A 19,510-nucleotide genomic window follows, 5' to 3' on the forward strand; every position below is an offset into this window, starting at 1 on the left:
ACGACATCACTAGAGCACATTGATTAATTAATCGTCGGCTATTGGATGTCAAACATTTGGTAATTATGACTAGTAGTTATCAGAGGATACCTCTACATGTTTTCTAATGCTGCAAGGCATCTTTTATATGCACTTTCCCACTGACAGCAAAGCAAATACCACAGCCTTTGAGCAGTTGTGGTGCACTGGTTGGAACGAGAAAAAACCCAATCAGTTGAATGGATCCACCGAGGTGGTTCGATCCTGCGATGCAATCATCTCAAGCGAGCACTCAACCGACTGAGCTAAATCCCGCCTCCCCCCCCCCCCCCCCCCCCCCCCAAATCTAAGTCTGCTAGTGATGACGTTTAACCAGCAGAGCAGTAGTTAGGACCAGTGTCCATGCTTTTTTAGATATTTTATAGTCTTGACATAAATCTCTAATGGCGTTTCCATGAAGTTAAAGTTGAAGCGGTCGGTCTGAGATCGATCCCAGTCGGTGGGCCCATTGGGCTATTTTTCGCTCCAACCAGTGCGCCACGACTGGTATATCAAAGGCCGTGGTATGTGTTATCCTGTCTGTGGGATGGTGCATATAAAAGATCCCTTGCAGCTAATCGAAACGAGTAGCCCATGAAGTGGCGACAGCGGGTTTCCACTCTCAATATTTATGTGGTCCTTAACCATATGTCCGACGCCGTATAACCGTAAATACAATGTGTTGAGTGCGTCGTTAAATAAAACATTTCCTTCCTTCCTTTCCTGTTTACCGGTCTCGGTGGCGTCGTGGTTAGGCCATCGGTCTACAGGCTGGTAGGTACTGGGTTCGAATCCCAGTCGAGGCATGGGATTTTTAATCCAGATACCGACTCCAAACCCTGAGTGAGTGCTCCGCAAGGCTCAGTGGGTAGGTGTAAACCACTTGCACCGACCAGTGATCCATAACTGGTTCAACAAAGGCCATGGTTTGTGCTATCCTGCCTGTGGGAAGCGCAAATAAAAGATCCCTTGCTGCTAATCGGAAAGAGTAGCCCATGTAGTGGCGACAGCGGGTTTCCTCTCAAAATCTGTGTGGTCCTTAACCATATGTCTGACGCCATATAACCGTAAATAAAATGTGTTGAGTGTATCGTTAAATAAAACATTTCTTTCTTTTCCTTTCCTGTTAGAATCTTGAGTTTAGGCTCTAAAACTGTTACAAACACTGGACCTGGGGTTTAAGGCTGGTATATGTTAGATTCGTATCCTAGTAGGGCCTACCGGCGAGAAAGAAATCCCACTACTAGGAAGAACAGTATTTTCGGATCTTGATTACTTAAGAATCTTAGTCCTACCTGGACTTGTATTCTGCATTATTGTTCAATACAGTGGCTTTCTTACAACATGCATAACACTTATATTTCTACAGACCAGCATGCACCAGTGTAAAAGGAATGCAGTTATGTAGGAAATGAGGTCCGAATCGCAGTTCCAGGATCCGACGCCATATAACGGTACATAAATGTGTTGAGTGCGTCGTTAATTAAAACATTTCCTTCCTTCCAGTTCCAGGAAGAGGAGTCCCATCGAAACTTCATTCCTTAGGAATATTCATACAATCCAGACTTGCATATTTCATTTACTTGCACGAGTGTTTCTGGGATGTTTATTCCTACCGGTTCCGACGGACTTGTAAAAGACTTATATGGACCTTCCAGCTAGAAATGCAAACGTTTTCACTCATTTGTGTTGTAATATAAAAACAACAAATACTCACAGTGCTGATAAGTCCTCTAATCTTTAATAGCATCATTAATTGAAAATCATATATAATTCATATATGTATTTATTTTTAAAAAAAGAAAATCACCCGCATTCAGCCTTCACGTAGAGAGTGAAGCCCCGCTTCACCTTACTGCCACCCATTTCGGCCACCCAAAGATACCGACCCGCCATCTCCACCGTCACGTTACGGAACAAGTGCGCCACCTCTCTCTGAAAGAGCCGCTTGGTGTCGACCCGCTCTACGTCAGACACGGGATACCCATTCTTGTACAGCTTAATCCGTGGGTTCGAGTCGTTGTCTCGTACGTCCCAACCTTCGTAGAATCCGCCCAGAGCAGTGGTCTTGACGTCGACGTCGCTTCCTACTTTAGCCGTGTACGACTCCTCCCCGTCAAGAAACGCGACCAAGTCCTTGCCGAAGAACTTCTGGCTGAGATACGGTTTGAAGAAGGCGAACCTGGTGATCCTGATGCTGCCAAACAGCAGATGGCACGTATCGGCTGGTCTGAACGCAGTCGACACTGTGAGGATCCCTCGGAACCTGTCCCTGGGTCGCAGTAGCTGGAGGAAGCGGTATTTGTAGGTGGGCTTTCCCAGGTATCGACCAGTCTCCCAGTCAAGTGCTGGATCGTTTTCTTCAGGAACCCACGACCGCATGAACTCTGGGTCTGACTCCGGGGTTTTCATCGAGGCGACGATCGGGGTGGTACATTTGTCGATGCTGGTAAAGGAGAAGTTGGTCCCGAGGAAGATCGCGTCATTGAGGTACTCCGATATGAGAACTGACCTCACTGTGACGTCAGCACCGCGGGTGTAACCAACCGACTCGTGGGGCTCGAGGTGAAGCCCCCAGCTCGGCAGGATCTCCTGTATGGCGTGTACCTCTGGCTCTGTTCGGGTTTCGTTTGGAGAAGGCATGTTGATCTGTAGCTCCACCTCGAACACTTTCAAGGTGAGGATCACCCGAAGGTCGGAGATTTCGTAGTCGTTGGGGATTTTCACAGAAGCTTGACGAACAGTTCTCCTGCCTCTTTTCAGTGAACGAAGACGTTTCTTCGTATGAACAGGTGAAAAACGTTCATCAGATACTGCAAAATACAACAAGAAAATGATTACACTGATGTTTAACCAGTGATTTTTTTTATATAATTGTTTATTCTGTACAATGTAAAACGATAAATAGTTCGAATGAAGTTCAATATTTAGTAGTGACAAGAGTAAAAAAACTTAAAGGGTTAGCTTTGAAAAAATACAAAATGGCAGCAAAAAGTTTTATCATTTTCGCAAACCACTTAGATACTTCTACATTTTTATTAGCGAACTAAGGAAAATCTGTTTGGGTTTGTTTTTTGGTGGGGGGGGGGGATGTTGGGGGTAATGTTCTATGTATAATGGTCTGTAATTCTATATAGAGGGGTCACATTATATAATTTGTTTATATGTGTAAATGGTGCATGGTAAAATAAGAGAAGCCTCCATTAACAACGTGTTATGATTGCCTGTTGTTTCAAACCTAAACCTTTAAAATCCAGTGTCAAGACTTTAAGCAAAGGTGATTCTTTGTAATTTAATTTACCATTGGATACATATTTCATTAAAACTGAGCATTTTAATCATTATACACACCAATTTAACAAGATGATATTAATTTAATTAATGGGATTAGCAATGGAAATTGAGTTGTATCATTTCATTTTAACTGATTTTCGTGCTTATATCCAATTAAGGTTCAAACACGCTGTCCTGGGCACACACCTCAGCTATCTGGGATGTCTGTCCAGGACAGTGGGTTAGTTGGTTAGTTCAAGTTCAAGTTCTTTATTGCCTTAAGATTTACATCTTATCAGCATTAATAATAACATAAATATAAATACATCTATATACAATATGTACAAACAATGGTGGATAATAATAAATAATATAATTAATCATTCAATTACTTAATTAATCAATAAGATAATTAAGTAACATCGAATTAAAATATTTATATGATCAATACATACTTATAAATAACAATAATTATATTTCACTATTCATTAAATTACTATAAAATTACACTATTTTTTTATTCTATTAATTAATTAAAGAATTCCTTATTATATTTGCCGTTATTAGGTATTTCCCAAGATTGTTTAGGTCTTTATTATTTCCAGTGGTTAAAAGTTGTGAAAGTTTAAAAACGCTGGGTCGCATTTAGTAATAACTTTTTATATACTTTTTTTTTAGGTCATAATATTGTGGACATTGCAATATAAAATGAAACTCATCTTCTATCTCATTACTGTTGCAAAGTGCACATACTCTTTCCTCTCTGTTAATGTTCCTGTATCTACCAGATTCGATATTTAATTTATGTGCACATAATCTCATTTTTGCTATTTCTTTTAAATATTTTCCTTCTAATGGCTTAGTAAGGTAAATTTGTAATTTAAACTCGTTTATCAAATTTCGATACAGAATGCCCTTAGGCGTGGTAATTAATTTACTAAAACAATGTTGTTTAAAACTATCGCATAATCTTTCCTTAATTATATTAAAATAATGGTCCTCAACATAGGTTAGATTCCATATATAGTTAAGACCCAACATATTAAGTTCCCTTCTAACATTCGTTAACCAATTATCTTCATTCTCATACATTTCATCATATACAGCTTTTAAAATACAATTACTAGTATTACGTAGCTTTATCCAATACTTGAAGATTCGCAGTTTTCTTATTATTTGTAAAGGAAATCGACCTAATTCACTGTAAACAAATTCATTACAAGTTCCATTCCGTACACCCAGAAGCTTCTTACAGAATTGTATATGAATATTTTCGACGTCCTGTGCGGAATGGAAACCCCATACTTCAGACCCATAACTAAGTATACTATTCACATAAGTATCGAACACTGATAACATGGTTTCAATATTAAAGTATTTTTACTACATACATTGCGAATTGAAAATAGAGCTTTGCGTCCTTGTTCTGCGAGTCTTTTTTGGCAGCGACTGAATTTTCCGTTATAAAAGAATAATAGGCCAAGATATATAAATTCATTAACAACTTCTAAAGAACTACCGTTATAAGACCATTTTTCGTTTTCCCTTCCTTTGCCTCCGTTTCTAAAAACAACTATCTTTGTTTTATTAATGTTTACAGTTAAATCCCATCTTTTGGAATAATTTGAGATAGCATTAATTAGTTTCTGAAGTCCTTCTGGCGTTTCGGCTAAAAGAACCATGTCATCAGCGTACATTAATAGGAAAATATTTTAACATTTGAATCTCAACATAAGGGCAATTATCAGTTTAAAAGATGCATTTCACAATCGTTAACATACATAGAAAATAGAATCGGAGACAAAACCTCTCCTTGAAATAAACCGTTCTTACATATGAAGAAATCTGAAAATACGTCAGTATATTTTACACAGCATTTAACATTATCATATAAAGATCGGATAATAGCAAGCAATTTACCCTCGATTCCCTGTTTAATAATTTTATACCACAAGTTTTGTCTATTAATAAAATCAAAAGCTTTTCTGTAGTCTACGAAACAGCAGTATAGACGTTTTCGATTCTTCAATGTTCTTTGGATTAATGCTTGCAGTATGAAGATAGCATCAACAGTTGACATTTGTTTTCGAAAACCAAATTGTGCATCTGTAATTACATTATTTTTGTGGTCAAAATTTAGTAATCGTTCATTTATGATAGACGTAAATAGTTTTCCCAGGCAACTAACTAATGTAATTCCTCTATAATTATCTGGATCGTTAGCATCTCCCTTTTTAAAAACAGGTACAATACACCCAAATGACCAACTGTGCGGGAAGTGACCTGATTTAAAAATATTATTAAACAACAATAATAGGCATGGCATCAATACATTAACACAGACAATGAAATATTCATTTAAAATATTGTCATATCCACTTGCTTTGTCCTTCTTTAACTTGTGTACAGCAGTATATATTTCATGATCAGTTATATCACTATCTAGTTCTGTATACACCGAGTCATGCGCACAGCTATCATAATTTGAAAGGAAGTCAGTTACGTCATTGTTAACGATTGGTTCTTTTGAAGCTAGATTTCTGAAATGTTTATTAAAGTCGTTACTACTCAGATCCGAGTTGGTACCTTGTTTACGTTTTTCAAATTGTTTATAAAAAGTTTTGGGGTTATGTTTTCGCAAAAAATTCAACATATTGCCTTGTTGGCATTTGTATTCTCTTTTTAATTTCCGTTCTAATTGTTTATATATTTTTTTCACACGGCTAAGTTCAATACGATTATCGTTCGTTTTATTAGTGTTAAAATGTCGGACAGCGTCTCTATATTCTGCGTATCTTTGTTTACATATATCATTAAACCATGGTTTATTGTCAGTTTTAACCTTTTGTTGTTTGTTTCCACCCTGGTTAGTTGTGTATGTTGTGACTGAACAATGTGGTAATATAAGTTTGTTTAGTTCATGTGAGAAAGTATCTACACTTGCATCTATACTTTCCTGACTGTTTTCGTTTATGGTACACTTTTGTAGCAATTGGGTTATGTTTTCATTTAATTTCTCAATAATGACTGCGTTATTCTGATCATTCCATTTAACGTTAGTATATGTGTATGGCTGCTTGTCTGGTGTCTTATTAACTAGATCAATGAATGGACAAGAAACTGTAAAACAAATTGGTGAGTGATCCGAAAAATGATTAAACTGCCCTGACTCGAACTGTTGTATTAATTTCAAGCACTTTTCACTTGCAAGCAGATAGTCTATAAGACTAGTGCCATTAGCATTGTAAAAAGTTATGTTACCATTTGTATCGCCAGAATGTCTACCATGGTGGTTAGTGAGGAAGAAGAGGGTGTAGTTGTGACGGTACATGCTCTTAATCTCTTTTCGCCTGTGGCGATATTAATTGTTTTAGAAGGCCGTGTGCAGTTCCAAATGCACTTAGCCAGGTGGGCAACTTGTTACGTAATACTTCTGCGCGACGGTCGTCTAATACACACCCAGCCAGGTGCGGAGGCCATGTGGCCAGTAGTTACGTAATACCTCCGCGACTAAGGCGTCAGTAAGTCTGGCGATCAAAGAGAAAAATGCGTCTCCGGGAGTTGGGGATATATCACTTGATAGGGGGAGGACCGCCTTGTACCCCCAGGCGATATTCTGTTTTATAATAAATAGCTAGTTTTTTTTAGATATCGAGAAGAACCAAAAAGGAAGGCTTCCCGGGAACGTTGTCCGTTTGGACTTTGGTAAATATTTTATTTCTGCTCTGTTGTATAACCTTGATGTGATTGATGTGACTTTAAATATTTTAATACTGTATTATACCAATATTATTTAGACAGTGTATTCGGTCATCTGACGAAGTAAATCGTAGTCTTACTGGTCTATATTTATACGAGTATTTGGTAATATAAAGCTCAGCCAGTCATCCTAGAAGACCTAGGTAAACTGTAGGTTATTGTCTTTATTGTGATAGGTACCAGTATTAATTCTGTGTTACAAGGTTACTGAATGAGTAGTTAAGGGTTAATTAAAAATTAACCAGTTAGGAATAGAGCTGTAATTCCTTTATTAATTAAGTTCCCCTGGAAGCGTTTCTCAATTATCACACGTGTGGGTGTTGTGTCACGGTGAAGTGATTAGCATTTTATGTAAACTATTTTCAATTCTTTATTCACCGTAAGCATATCGGCTTATTGGTATGAACAAACAACAATACTAGTAAACATACAATATCACCTGTACATACAATTAGGATAATAAATAGAACACACACACACACACACACACACACACACACACACACACACATATGTACATATATATTCTCAATAAGGAGAATGTAAATTATAGTTTTATAGGTAGAGTATTATATACAAATTGACATTCAAATGCAACATATTATATATCTTGATAATTCCAGTATATTTAGACTAAGGAAGTTCGAATTTTAAATGCTTTAAATATATATTTTCCCAATTTACACAATATATTTTGGTTTTTACTGGTCAGCAACTGTATAAACTTTAGCATAGATGGCCTATTCCAGTAGTATTTCTTTATATCATTTTCTCTTAAATCTCTCTACAATGTACATATTAATACAAAATGATATTCATCTTCTACATCTCCGCTATTACAATAAATGCATACTCTATTGGGACGACTTATTTTCTTATATCTACCAGTTTCTATTGCCAAAATATGTGAAGATAGCCTTAATTTCGTAATACATGTTTTATAAATATCAGGTATAGGTTTGACCAAGTATTGTTGAGTTTTTAAGTCTTCGACCAAGTATCTATACAAACTGCCGCATTTCACAGATGTATTTAGCTGATGGTAAAGATTCTGCAATGTTTGGTCAAAAATCCTTTGTTTAATTAGTGATAAATAATACATCGTACTTTCTACCAGATGATCCTGATTGTCCCAAATATAACCAAGCCCCAACTCTTGAAATGTTTTCTTAATAAAAAATACCCAGTTATTTTTATAGACGCAGCTAGATTTCATCTCACTATACATTGTACTCATTATACAATTATCAGTTTTGATCAGTTTGAACCAATATTTCATCATACGATAGGTACGTTCATGCACCAATGGATATCTACCTAATTCAAAATAAATCATAATATTGCTTGTACATCCTTTAACTTTTAGAACATTTTTGCAAAAATCAAGGTGAATTTTTTCTATTAAATCTGCTTTTTGAAAACCCCAAATTTCACAACCATAGAACAGTACGCTAGCTACATACGTATCAAATAACGCCAACAATGAACTTTGGTTTAAAAACAAGGGCTTGGAACTTTTCTTCATTGCAAAACATGCTTTTCTTCCTTGTTCAGATATACATTTTATAGCATGTGATAATTTGCAGGTAAAATGTAGGACAATACCAAGATAGTTAAATTGGTCTACTACTTCGACCGAGTCACCATCATAGGACCATTTTTCATCATCTAGTAATTTACCACGTTTTCTGAAAATCATAATTTTGGTTTTTGTTTTATTTACAGTTAAACCCCATTTGTTATTATAAAGGAACAATGTGTCAAGCATATGCTGTAATCCATATATACTTTCAGAGAAAATAACCATATCATCTGCAAAGAGTAACAGAAAAACACTGAGATCTCAAAACATAGTATCAGGGCAACCCTTAACAATAAATTCATTTTCTAGGTCATTTAGGAAGAGTGAAAAAAGTATCGGTGATAAAACCTCACCTTGCATTAGGCCAATGGTATTTTTAAAGAAATCAGATCTAAAACCATTTACATTTATGCAGGATCTAACACAGTTATACATAGATTTTAATACTTTTAACAGTTTGCCATTAATTCCGTACTTAAATAGTTTGGTCCACAGATTATATCGATTCACAGAGTCAAACGCTTTCTTATAATCCACAAAACAGCAATATAATTTACCATTATGTTCCAGAGATTTCATTATTATAGAATATAGCGAAAATATAGCATCAACAGTGCTAACTCCTTTTCGAAAACCAAATTGCGCATCTGTTATAATGTTGTATTCTTCTGACCACTGATATAACCTCTTGTTAAGCACACCGGTAAACAACTTAGCTAAGCAGCTTACCAAACTTATACCTCTGTAATTGTTCGGATCATTTATATTACCTTTTTTTATGGACTGGTACAATGACAGCAATTGACCATACAGTCGGGTAAAATCCAGTGTTCAGTATTACATTAAATAACTTACAAATCACTGGCAATAATATATTTTCAAATTCGATAAAGAACTCATTCATAATACCATCTAGCCCGTGGCTTTTGTTGCGTTTTAATTCTCTAATTACTGCTAAGACCTCGCTTTCATTAATTGGCTTGTCTAATTCATCAAACACAGTATCACTATTTTCATTGGTTTCATAACCACAAGTCGTATCTAAATTAATATCAACGGAACTACTGTCCTTAAATAATTGAAAAATTCAGTTAGTGTTATATCAGCTCGATTCTGTTTACTTTTTGAAAAATATTTATAAAATTTTCTAGGGTTATATTTACGTAAGTAATCTAATTGGTTTTCCTCTAGTAACTTGTATTGTCTTTTCAGTTTTAATTCCATTTTCTTATACTCATGTTTACATTCATGCAGTGATTTATGATTTTTATCACACTTATGCTTGTTGAATGCACGCAAGGAATCCATATATCGGTTATACAACACCCTGCAATCATGAGTGAACCATGGTTTGTCGAGTTTAGTATGCGAGAATACATTTTGTTCGTATTGGCCACTATTATTGTTACCGGCTAAAGATTTCCCTCTACTTTTGTGTTTCGCAACAACGAATTGCTCTGTTATATCTTTTAGAGTATGAGTAAAACTATCAATAATGTTATCCACACCCTGTTGTGAATTTTCTATATCTATAGGTAAACAAGCATTCAATAAAATCGATGTTAAACACGTAAAGCCTCTGAACACAGAGGTTTGTAGTCAGCTGACCACCGACACCTATCGTATCTGTGACCTATTTCACCTGGTTCTTCCTCCCTCCCATCAGCCAATCGGAGGCCGACTAGCTGTAGCGATACGAGCAAAGGGGCGTGATCTGAATATTGATTAAAACATCCCACATTAAACGATTCAATACATTTAAATAAACTTGGCTTTGTAATTAAATAGTCCACAACACTTACACCTTGCGAACCATTGAAGGTAAAATCACTGGAGAAGCCATTATTACATCGTCCGTTAACAATACGGAAGCCTGATGCTTTACAAAAATTAAGTAACTGCCGCCCAAATCCATTGATTCCTATATCTGGGTTAGAACGGTTGTCCTCAATCAGATCGTCTGTGTACGAACATATATTTTCTATATGGCCAAGGACAGTATTGTCCAAATTATCAAATTTTATATAGTCAGCATTTTCTGCTGTTCTACTGTTAAAATCGCCAATTAAAAATACATCACCCAAGCCCGAATACAATTCAACACTGTTATGTAATTCCTGGTAAATATCGATTTCGTATAATTTATAGTAGGACGAATTTTGTGGGGGTAGGTAAACACAGGCGATAAATGTATCATTATTGCGTTTACTGAGAAGCTTATCAATTTTCAACCAAATAATACTATCATAGCTATTTTCTACAACCGTTATGAATGGCTTAAACTTGTTTTTGATCATTACGATCAATCCACCGCCTTGAAAACACTTTCGGCGTTTCATAGCAAACACAAAACATTCGTAACCATCAATTGCTAACTCGTAATCGTTTTCCAACCAACATTCTGATAGAATAACTAAGTCGTATAGTAAAATATGATTTTTGAAATTATCGTCACATAGTTTTTCACGGAAGCCCCCGTGCACGTTCCAAGCTATGCAGTGTAATAGGTCATTCACATTCTCCGACTTGTCCTATGCAGTCACTTCTATGGGTTCATCTACCGCACGTGGTATCGGATGGTTGTGCGTGTCGACAGTAACTGTTGGTGACGAGGAAACACGCGAACGTTTCGTTGGCGGTCTCGTATCACGCGCTTGGGTCTGACTGGGTCGTAGTTGACTCTGTGTGTTCTGTACCACATCACGATACGTACGGCGTGTATTTTTTGCATCATAGGGTCTCCCATTAACAAACAATTTGTCCCTAGACGCCTAGAGATTAACTAATTAAGTGATCAGTTCTGGGTTGTTATTATTGTTGTTATTAATTAACTACTGCGGCTGTACATTTGTCAGCGTAGGTTAATACAGATTCCAAAGTGTATTGTGTTTTTGTTGTGTTTTCTAGTGAACTAAACGTGCTATAATAATATATACTTTATATAAGATCGTATCTCTGATCATACCTAGACGAGCCAAAGCGGTTTTGAACTGACCGTTACAGAGAGATCTAATAGATAACCAGTGAGGAAAGATATTTGGACAATCGTGTTTTATTCGGTTACGGGTATTATAGAATCCCCGTGACAGGAGTAGAAAATTGGGGTGCTCGTCCCGGATCTGAAACGGGACATGCATATTTAAAAAAGTATTGTTTGTAAATGGGGGCTTTATAAATTATTTTTACAAATTTACTAGAAGTAGCAACGTTGTTCACTAGAAAATTAATTAATATTAAGTGCGTCATATCTAAACATGGATAAGAATTTGCTGGATAGGCCTACGCTCAGTGTAGTGGAGATTAAGCGAGCACGTAAGGCCGAGTTAGTTGAAATCGCGGGAGAGCGAGAAATTGATTTATCATCAGCTAAAACCTTAGGTGATATAAGGACAATTATTATCCAGGAAGTTGTTGGTGATAGTCCTGTTATGGAAGACAGTGAGATTGTTCCAGAGATAGAGATAAATGAGTTAAGTGTGGAACAACAATTAGCTTTTAAAAAGCTTGAGTACGAAAGAGAAGAACGTGCATTAGATAGAGAGAGAGAAGAGAGAGATAGAGAGAGAGAGAGAGAGAGAGAGAGAGAGAGAGAGAGAGAGAGAGAGAGAGAGAGAGAGAAAGAAGAAAGGGATAGAGAAGATAGAGATAGAGATAGGGAAGATAGAGAGAGGGAGAGAGAGAGAGAGAGAGAGAGAAGAGAGGGATAGAGAGAGAGAGAGAGAGAAAGAGAAGATAGGGATAGAGAGAAAGAAGAGAGGGATAGAGAATTCCAGTTAGAAAAACTAAAAGTGGAACATGAGTTAAAGTTGAATACTGAAGAAGTCAGACGAGAAGTAGGAAATGGGTTTAACATGTCGGAGGCTTATAGATCAGTGCCTGTATTTGATGACCAGGAGGTAGATATGTTCTTCCAACTTTTTGAACGGGCCGCTAAGCAGCTAAATTGGCCGCAGTATAAGTGGACATTGTTAGCCGTGTCTAAGTTAAGGGGAAGACTAGTGTAGCTTATAATTCAATGAGTGATGAGCGAGCAAGTCAGTACGACCTAGTTAAGGCGGCAGTGTTGAGGGCGTATGAATTACGACCTGAGGATTATCGTTTACGGTATAGCGAGTTGAGAAAAACGCAGGGTCAGTCTTATAGTGAGTTTGTGGCTAAGAAGGCAGGGATGTTTGATAAATGGGTTGTTTCTCATCAGGTAGAGTCATATACCGAGTTACGGGAGTTGTTGATCTTACAGGACATTAAAAATGGATTACCAGTTAGCTTACGTATTCATTTAGAGGATCGTGATGTCAAAAAGATAGAGGAGGCAGGCATAGTGGCAGATGACTACGTGTTAATACACAAAGCTCAGGCAGTACCGGGTAGCTCTTTACAACAGGGTGATAAGAAGACATTTCAGCCAGGTTTTTCCCGGGAAAGTAACTATCGGGGAGAGTCATCTAGTTGGTCAGCTAGTCAGGCAAGGAATGCACCTGGTGGGCAAAGTAAGGATAAGCCTGCATTATCAGCCAATGCACGAACTTTTCGTCCACATTGCAGTTACTGTAAAAAGGATAACCATCTTGTCGGGGACTGTTTTAAAAGGAAACGCGATAATGCGCACGTGGTCGGTTTAGTGAGGTCAGCTCCGTTAGCGAGAGAGTTAATGGTTAGTCCCATGGCAAAGAAAGTAAACCCGTATGTGTCCACTGGTATGGTTTGTGATGTGAAACAAGAGTTGTGTCCTAAGGCAATATCAATCTATAGAGATACCGGGTGTAGTCAGAGTCTGATAACGCAAAAATGTTTAGCTGGTATTGAACATTCAGATACAGGACGTAGTTTGGCTTTAACCTCAGTTACTAGAGCAAAAATGGTTGTCCGGTTACATAAGGTTTTCTTGTGTTCGAAGTTTGTGACGGGACCAGTCATTATGAGTGTGGTAAAGGACTTGCCTGTTGAAAACATAGGAGTTTTGTTGGGTAATGATTTGACTAGTCAGTGTTGTCAGCCGAAATGTGACCAGTTGTTAATTAAAGACAGCCCTTTACCAGTAGGAGAGAGTGAGGTTGATGAGATTAGTTATCCTGCGTGTGTAAAGACTAGGGCTATGGCCAGAAGGGTAAAACGAGACGCAGAGGATATTTGTGATTTGTCTGATACGTGTGTGAGCCATGAAATTGGAGTGGATGAGGTTATCAGTAAAATGCTAGATAAGTCAACTGAGGAATTAAATGTGGTGGAACCTGTTGATCTCCCGCAGAGGGGAATTGAACCAGTTGTGTTTGATAGAGGGGATTTACCTTGTAATAGACAAGAGTTAATTCTAGAGCAGGGGGCTGATCCAAAATTGTTGGCAGCTCGCACTACATTGTTAACAGAGGGTGAGATGGAGGATCAGATGTCAGGTTATGATATGGACAAGGGAGTATTAATGAATAAGAGAGTTAGAGATAGGAAGGCTAGGAAGCAACCGAGCCATGCTCAGAGCAAAATAAAATCAGTGTTTGATAGGAAGACTAGGAAGCAACTGAGCCATGCTCAGAGCAAAATAAAATCAGTGTTTGATAGGAAGATTAGGAGTCGGGAATTTAAACCAGGGGATAAGGTGCTGCTGTACCTTCCCATTAAACGGGGTTCTGTGCAGAACAGGTATTTCGGGCCCTATGTTGTGCACAAACGGGTTAATGAGACAGGGTATGTGATAAACACTCCTGATAGGGTTAGGAAAAGTAGTTGTCACATCAATTTGCTAAAAGGTTATTTTGACAGACTGCCGATAGTTCCAGAGTTACCGGTCCAAATTGAGAGTCACTCAATTTCCTGTGATGACGGCAAGACTGCAGAGCTCAAGTTGGCCAACAGCCAGATTCTAGCAGACTTGAACCCCCGGCGGGAAAAGTTGACTACGCTGATACAAGACAATGTTTCCATTTGTCATAACCTTCCAACGGTTACCAATACCTTAAGCCAGGATGTGCGCTTGGAACCCAACGCTACACCGATTCGACAGCATGCCTATCGGAGAAAACCTGGAAAACGTGCGCCACTGAAAAAGAAGGAAACGAAGTCCCAGTGGTCAGAAGAATGCGAGAAGTCATTCAACCGTCTCAAGCAGATGCGCTACTCGTCTCCCGTGATGGCAGCACCAGACTATCGAATGCCTTTCAAGCTAGCTGTGGATGCCAGTGACGTGGGAGCTGGAGCTGTGCTGTTCCAGGAAGACTAAAATGGACTGGACCATCCTGTAAGTTTCTGCTCGAAAAAGTTTGACAAACACCAGGTGAACTATTCCACTATAGAGAAGGAAGCTTTGGCCATGGTTCAGATCTACGTGAAATCGGCAGTGCACCAAGTGGTGGTCTTTACTGATCATAATCCGCTTACTTTCATTCACAGAATGAAAGCCACCAACCAGAGAGTTTTGAGGTGGAGTCTTCTTCTGCAAGAATACCCAATTACCATTGAACATATCAAGGGCACATCCAATGTAATCGCTGATGCCCTGTCCCGAAGTTGAACGTTATGATAATGTGTTGACATTCTTGATTTCTCTTTTGTTTATATATATTTTATTTTGTATACCAGGGACTCAGAGACTCAGTGTGATTACTGGTAGTCACCTTATTATTACATGCGTTATAAATGCCCGTATGCGTCGGTTAACGCACCTTTTTGTTTTAATGTAGTATATTTCCCTATTCCTAGAGCAGAGGAAATATCCTTTTTGAGGTGGGGGTGTGTGACGGTACATGCTCTTAATCTCTTTTCGCCTGTGGCGATATTAATTGTTTTAGAAGGCCGTGTGCAGTTCCAAATGCACTAAGCCGGGTGGGCAACTTGTCACGTAATACTTCTGCGCGACGGTCGTCTGATACACACCCAGCCAGGTGCGGAGGCCATGTGGCCAGTAGTTACGTAATACCTCCGCGCGACCATGGAATCTTTGGCGACCAAGGCGTCAGTAAGTCTGGCGATCAAAGAGAAAAATGCGTCTCCGGGAGTTGGGGATATATCACTTGATAGGGGGAGGACCGCCTTGTACCCCAAGGCGATATTCTGATTTTATAATAAATAGCTAGGTTTTTTTTAGATATCGAGAAGAATCAAAAAGGAAGGCTTCCCGGGAACGTTGTCCGTTTGGACTTTGGTAAATATTTTATTTCTGCTCTGTTGTATAACCTTGATGTGATTGATGTGACTTTAAATATTTTAATACTGTATTATACCAATATTATTTAGACAGTGTCTTCGGTCATCTGACGAAGTAAATCGTAGTCTTACTGGTCTATATTTATACGAGTATTTGGTAATATAAAGCTTAGCCAGTCATCCTAGAAGACCTAGGTAAACTGTAGGTTATTGTCTTTATTGTGATAGGTACCAGTATTAATTCTGTGTTACAAGGTTACTAAATGAGTAGTTAAGGGTTAATTAACAATTAACCAGTTAGGAATAGAGCTGTAATTCCTTTATTAATTAAGTTCCCCTGGAAGCGTTTCTCAATTATCATACGTGTGGGTGTTGTGTCACGATGAAGTGATTAGCATATTGTGTAAACTAGACACCTAGAGATTAACTAACTAAGTGATCAGTTCTGGGTTGTTATTATTGTTGTTATTAATTAACTACTGCGGCTGTACATTTGTCAGCGTAGGTTAATACAGATTCCAAAGTGTATTGTGTTTTTGTTGTGTTTTCTAGTGAACTAAACGTGCTATAATAATATATACTTTATATAAGATCGTATCTCTGATCATACCTAGACGAGCCAAAGCGGTTTTGAACTGACCGTTACAGAGAGATCTAATAGATATACAGTTAGGAGAGATATTTGGACAATCGTGTTTTATTCAGTTACGGGTATTATAGAATCCCCGTGACAGTAGTGGTCTTACACCTACCCATTGAGCCCTTAAGAACTCGCTCTGGGTTGAAGCCGGTACAGGGCTGCGAACCCTGTACCTACCAACCTGTAGTCCGATGGCTTAAAGGTGTCATAGACCACTGACCTATTTAATGGTTTAACAAAGTATTATCTGAACAAAAATAATTTGATTCGTCCCTAAATGTACTTTATTCAACCATCTTCATAACCACCATATTCCATTTATTAATGACATTTTGTAAAAATAATTGAATTATGGCAATTCAAAAAACTAAAATTGCCGAGAGGGATGACATGGATTTCACTCCATCATGGTTCAGTTAAGGTGATGCAATAGCTAGATTTGGTTTCCAACAATTAATGTAATTTGTATTTATTATCCATTTTAAAGAGAAATAAGGTCCTTAAATCCGTGACAGTATGCCTTTAACCACGACGCCAACGAGGCCGGTGAGTTGTATCAACACATCACGCACGACTTTTGTCGTGTTACGAAAAGAAGAGTTCCGTTTTTTAACTTTCGTACACGGTTGAGCTGTTTTTAAATATAAATGTTTTTTGAAATTTTTATATAATTTCCCCTAATAATTTGTAAGGCTATCAATCCATTTTATATAAAGCCCTGTAGACTCCTTTAACAGTGCAGGAGTTCAGACAAGGGACATAATCCACATTGAATCCTTGTCAGTAAATATCGTATTTTTGTAATTATTTTTAAAAGATCTTGTTTTCACTAAAACAAAATTAAGAGAAACGACGGAAAATAAAATTACACATATAATAATAATTATCTCAACCATGAGCATACGCTTATTGCATTAAATTTACTTAAATGTTTTCATTATAAATTTGTTCATGTATTTTCCACTGACCAAAAGAAATATATTACAATTTCACAAACTTTGATTTCCCCGTAACGTATTACAGTTTATTTCTATTATATGATTAAGATGGTTATAATAAGTTGTACATGTAGTATGCACATTTATAACAAGGCATAAATCGTCAAGAAAATATTTGATTGGCTGGCAGTGCCTGTTCACAGCGCCATCTGTGGTTGTTTCCATTGCTACTATTATGGATACAATTATACATATACCTGATACGATATATCCGTTTAAATACCAAGTGACTTGAGCATTCTGCATGGCACTGTACTGTACAGTGACATTTCGTTCGTTATCGAGCTGTGTCACAGATATCCACTGCGGTTTCAGATACACAGGGGTGTTTCCAGAAAACGGCAAAAAGATCACCTTTATGAAAAACAAAATGAAAGATTTTTTTGACGTCAAATGTTTAATTTAACATTACAGAAAAAAAGTAAAATAAATACTTTGTAAACATGTGTTGTAAATAATTAAATAATAAATGCATGTAAACTCCGTACTTATCCATTAATAATACTTGCGATCGTGTGTTGTATCTCGTGAGTTGTTGTTCTTGTTTTTATTGTGTTTTATTTATTATTATTATTATTAGTATTATTATTATTATTATTGCTGTACCCTTTTTCCTTTTACTCCTTTGAATTATCTTTCGCTGTCCACCTCCACATCCCAGTCCCTGTGTCTTCAACCGCGACAGGTCTCTTGTGGCTATCCGTACCACACACCTGCTATTCCCTATCAGCTTTTAGCTGTGGGCTTAGTCTGACCACTTCTCAGTGTTCAGTAGTTACTTCTGGCATTGTTAAGAGGCACTTGTAACCACTTACTATGCTCCCCTACTACCGGCGGTCATTAGTTAGTGCCGTGGGTCAGACAAGTTTTATTAGGGGCAGGGAACGAGGATGCCAGGTAGGTGTTGGGAAATACACAGAGACCCGTGGAGAAAGTTGAGACAAATAGAAAATGCCGCGATGGTGTGGACAGCTCCGAAGACAGAGTTGGAGGAAACTGACAAAAAAGGGCCGTAAACAGAATGAAATCGTTATATCTCGCGAGTTAACTAGAATATTGGGCACCCACCATATGCATCAAACAAAGAACATATGTAGTTTCATGTAGTGTTTTAATTTTAATAATTATCATATAATATACTAAACCACTTTTTAAAAAAGAAACTAATTTTATCAAAAAAATTCATACGAGTCTTAACGTTAAGGACATTAAACATAAATGTGCGGTCATTTATGATAAGCAATTGATTTCAATCTTTGTTATAAAATAAAATATGAAATGTTTGGGACAAGGAGTGTTATGTTTTTAAAGCGGTTCAGTAAAGTAATTATAATAGTATTTATAATTATAACAGCAAATACAAGGTATCAGATAAATTCTATCAAACCTATTTTAATCATTTACTGTATGTGACAAAACATAACTTGTTTTATGTGAACACCATTAATAAAATGCAAGTTACAGATTATCTATTAACATGACACATGTATATTAATACACATACACATATACAGAATGAAAACGAGTATTTAAGATAAATTCATCCCCTGTGATAATGGCCCAGATTATCTATTAACATGACGCATGTATATTAATACAAATACACATATACAGAATAAATACGAGTATTTAAGATAATGTTTTCCCCCTGTGATAATAGACCAGATTGTCTATTAACATGACGCATGTATATTATTAGAAATACACATAATATTATACAGAATAAATACGAGTATTTGAGATAAATTCTTCCCCTGTGATAATGGCCCCAATGTATAAAGCCTATTTTAGTCTTGCACGCGAGTAACTACATTCATTTACAATGCTTAAACTCGTGCGTTTAAGAAAAAACAGGCTTCATAAATTCATCCCAATATGAATTACCTTTTGCTCTTTAGATGAAAATATACATCTTGAGAAAAGAACCACTGCCAACATGAGACGAGTTACTGCGGTCATTTTGGAATTCTCTATATTCATCCATAAACTTGTAAACCCAATAGCCTATAGCTGATGCAGTCTTGTTTGGAACTTAAAATGACACTAACCATGTGACTGATTGAATAGATGATGTTGTCTGGTAAATAGAACTTCGTAAATAAT

General features: G+C 37.2%; 1 protein-coding gene across 1 annotated transcript; it reads right to left on the reverse strand.

Moving 5' to 3' along the window:
- Positions 1-1,448: 1,448 nt before the first annotated feature.
- Positions 1,449-19,407, reverse strand: LOC121384258. The gene is made up of 3 exons (XM_041514572.1): positions 19,292-19,407; positions 17,605-17,761; positions 1,449-2,831 (listed from the first exon to the last, which is right to left on the reverse strand). The coding sequence occupies exons 1-3, from the start codon at positions 19,385-19,387 to the stop codon at positions 1,825-1,827; spliced, it is 1,260 nt and encodes a 419-aa protein (XP_041370506.1). The 5' UTR covers positions 19,388-19,407; the 3' UTR covers positions 1,449-1,824.
- Positions 19,408-19,510: the final 103 nt, after the last annotated feature.

The sequence above is a fragment of the Gigantopelta aegis genome, chromosome 10 (assembly GCF_016097555.1).
Source record: "Gigantopelta aegis isolate Gae_Host chromosome 10, Gae_host_genome, whole genome shotgun sequence".
NCBI lineage: Eukaryota > Metazoa > Mollusca > Gastropoda > Neomphalida > Peltospiridae > Gigantopelta > Gigantopelta aegis.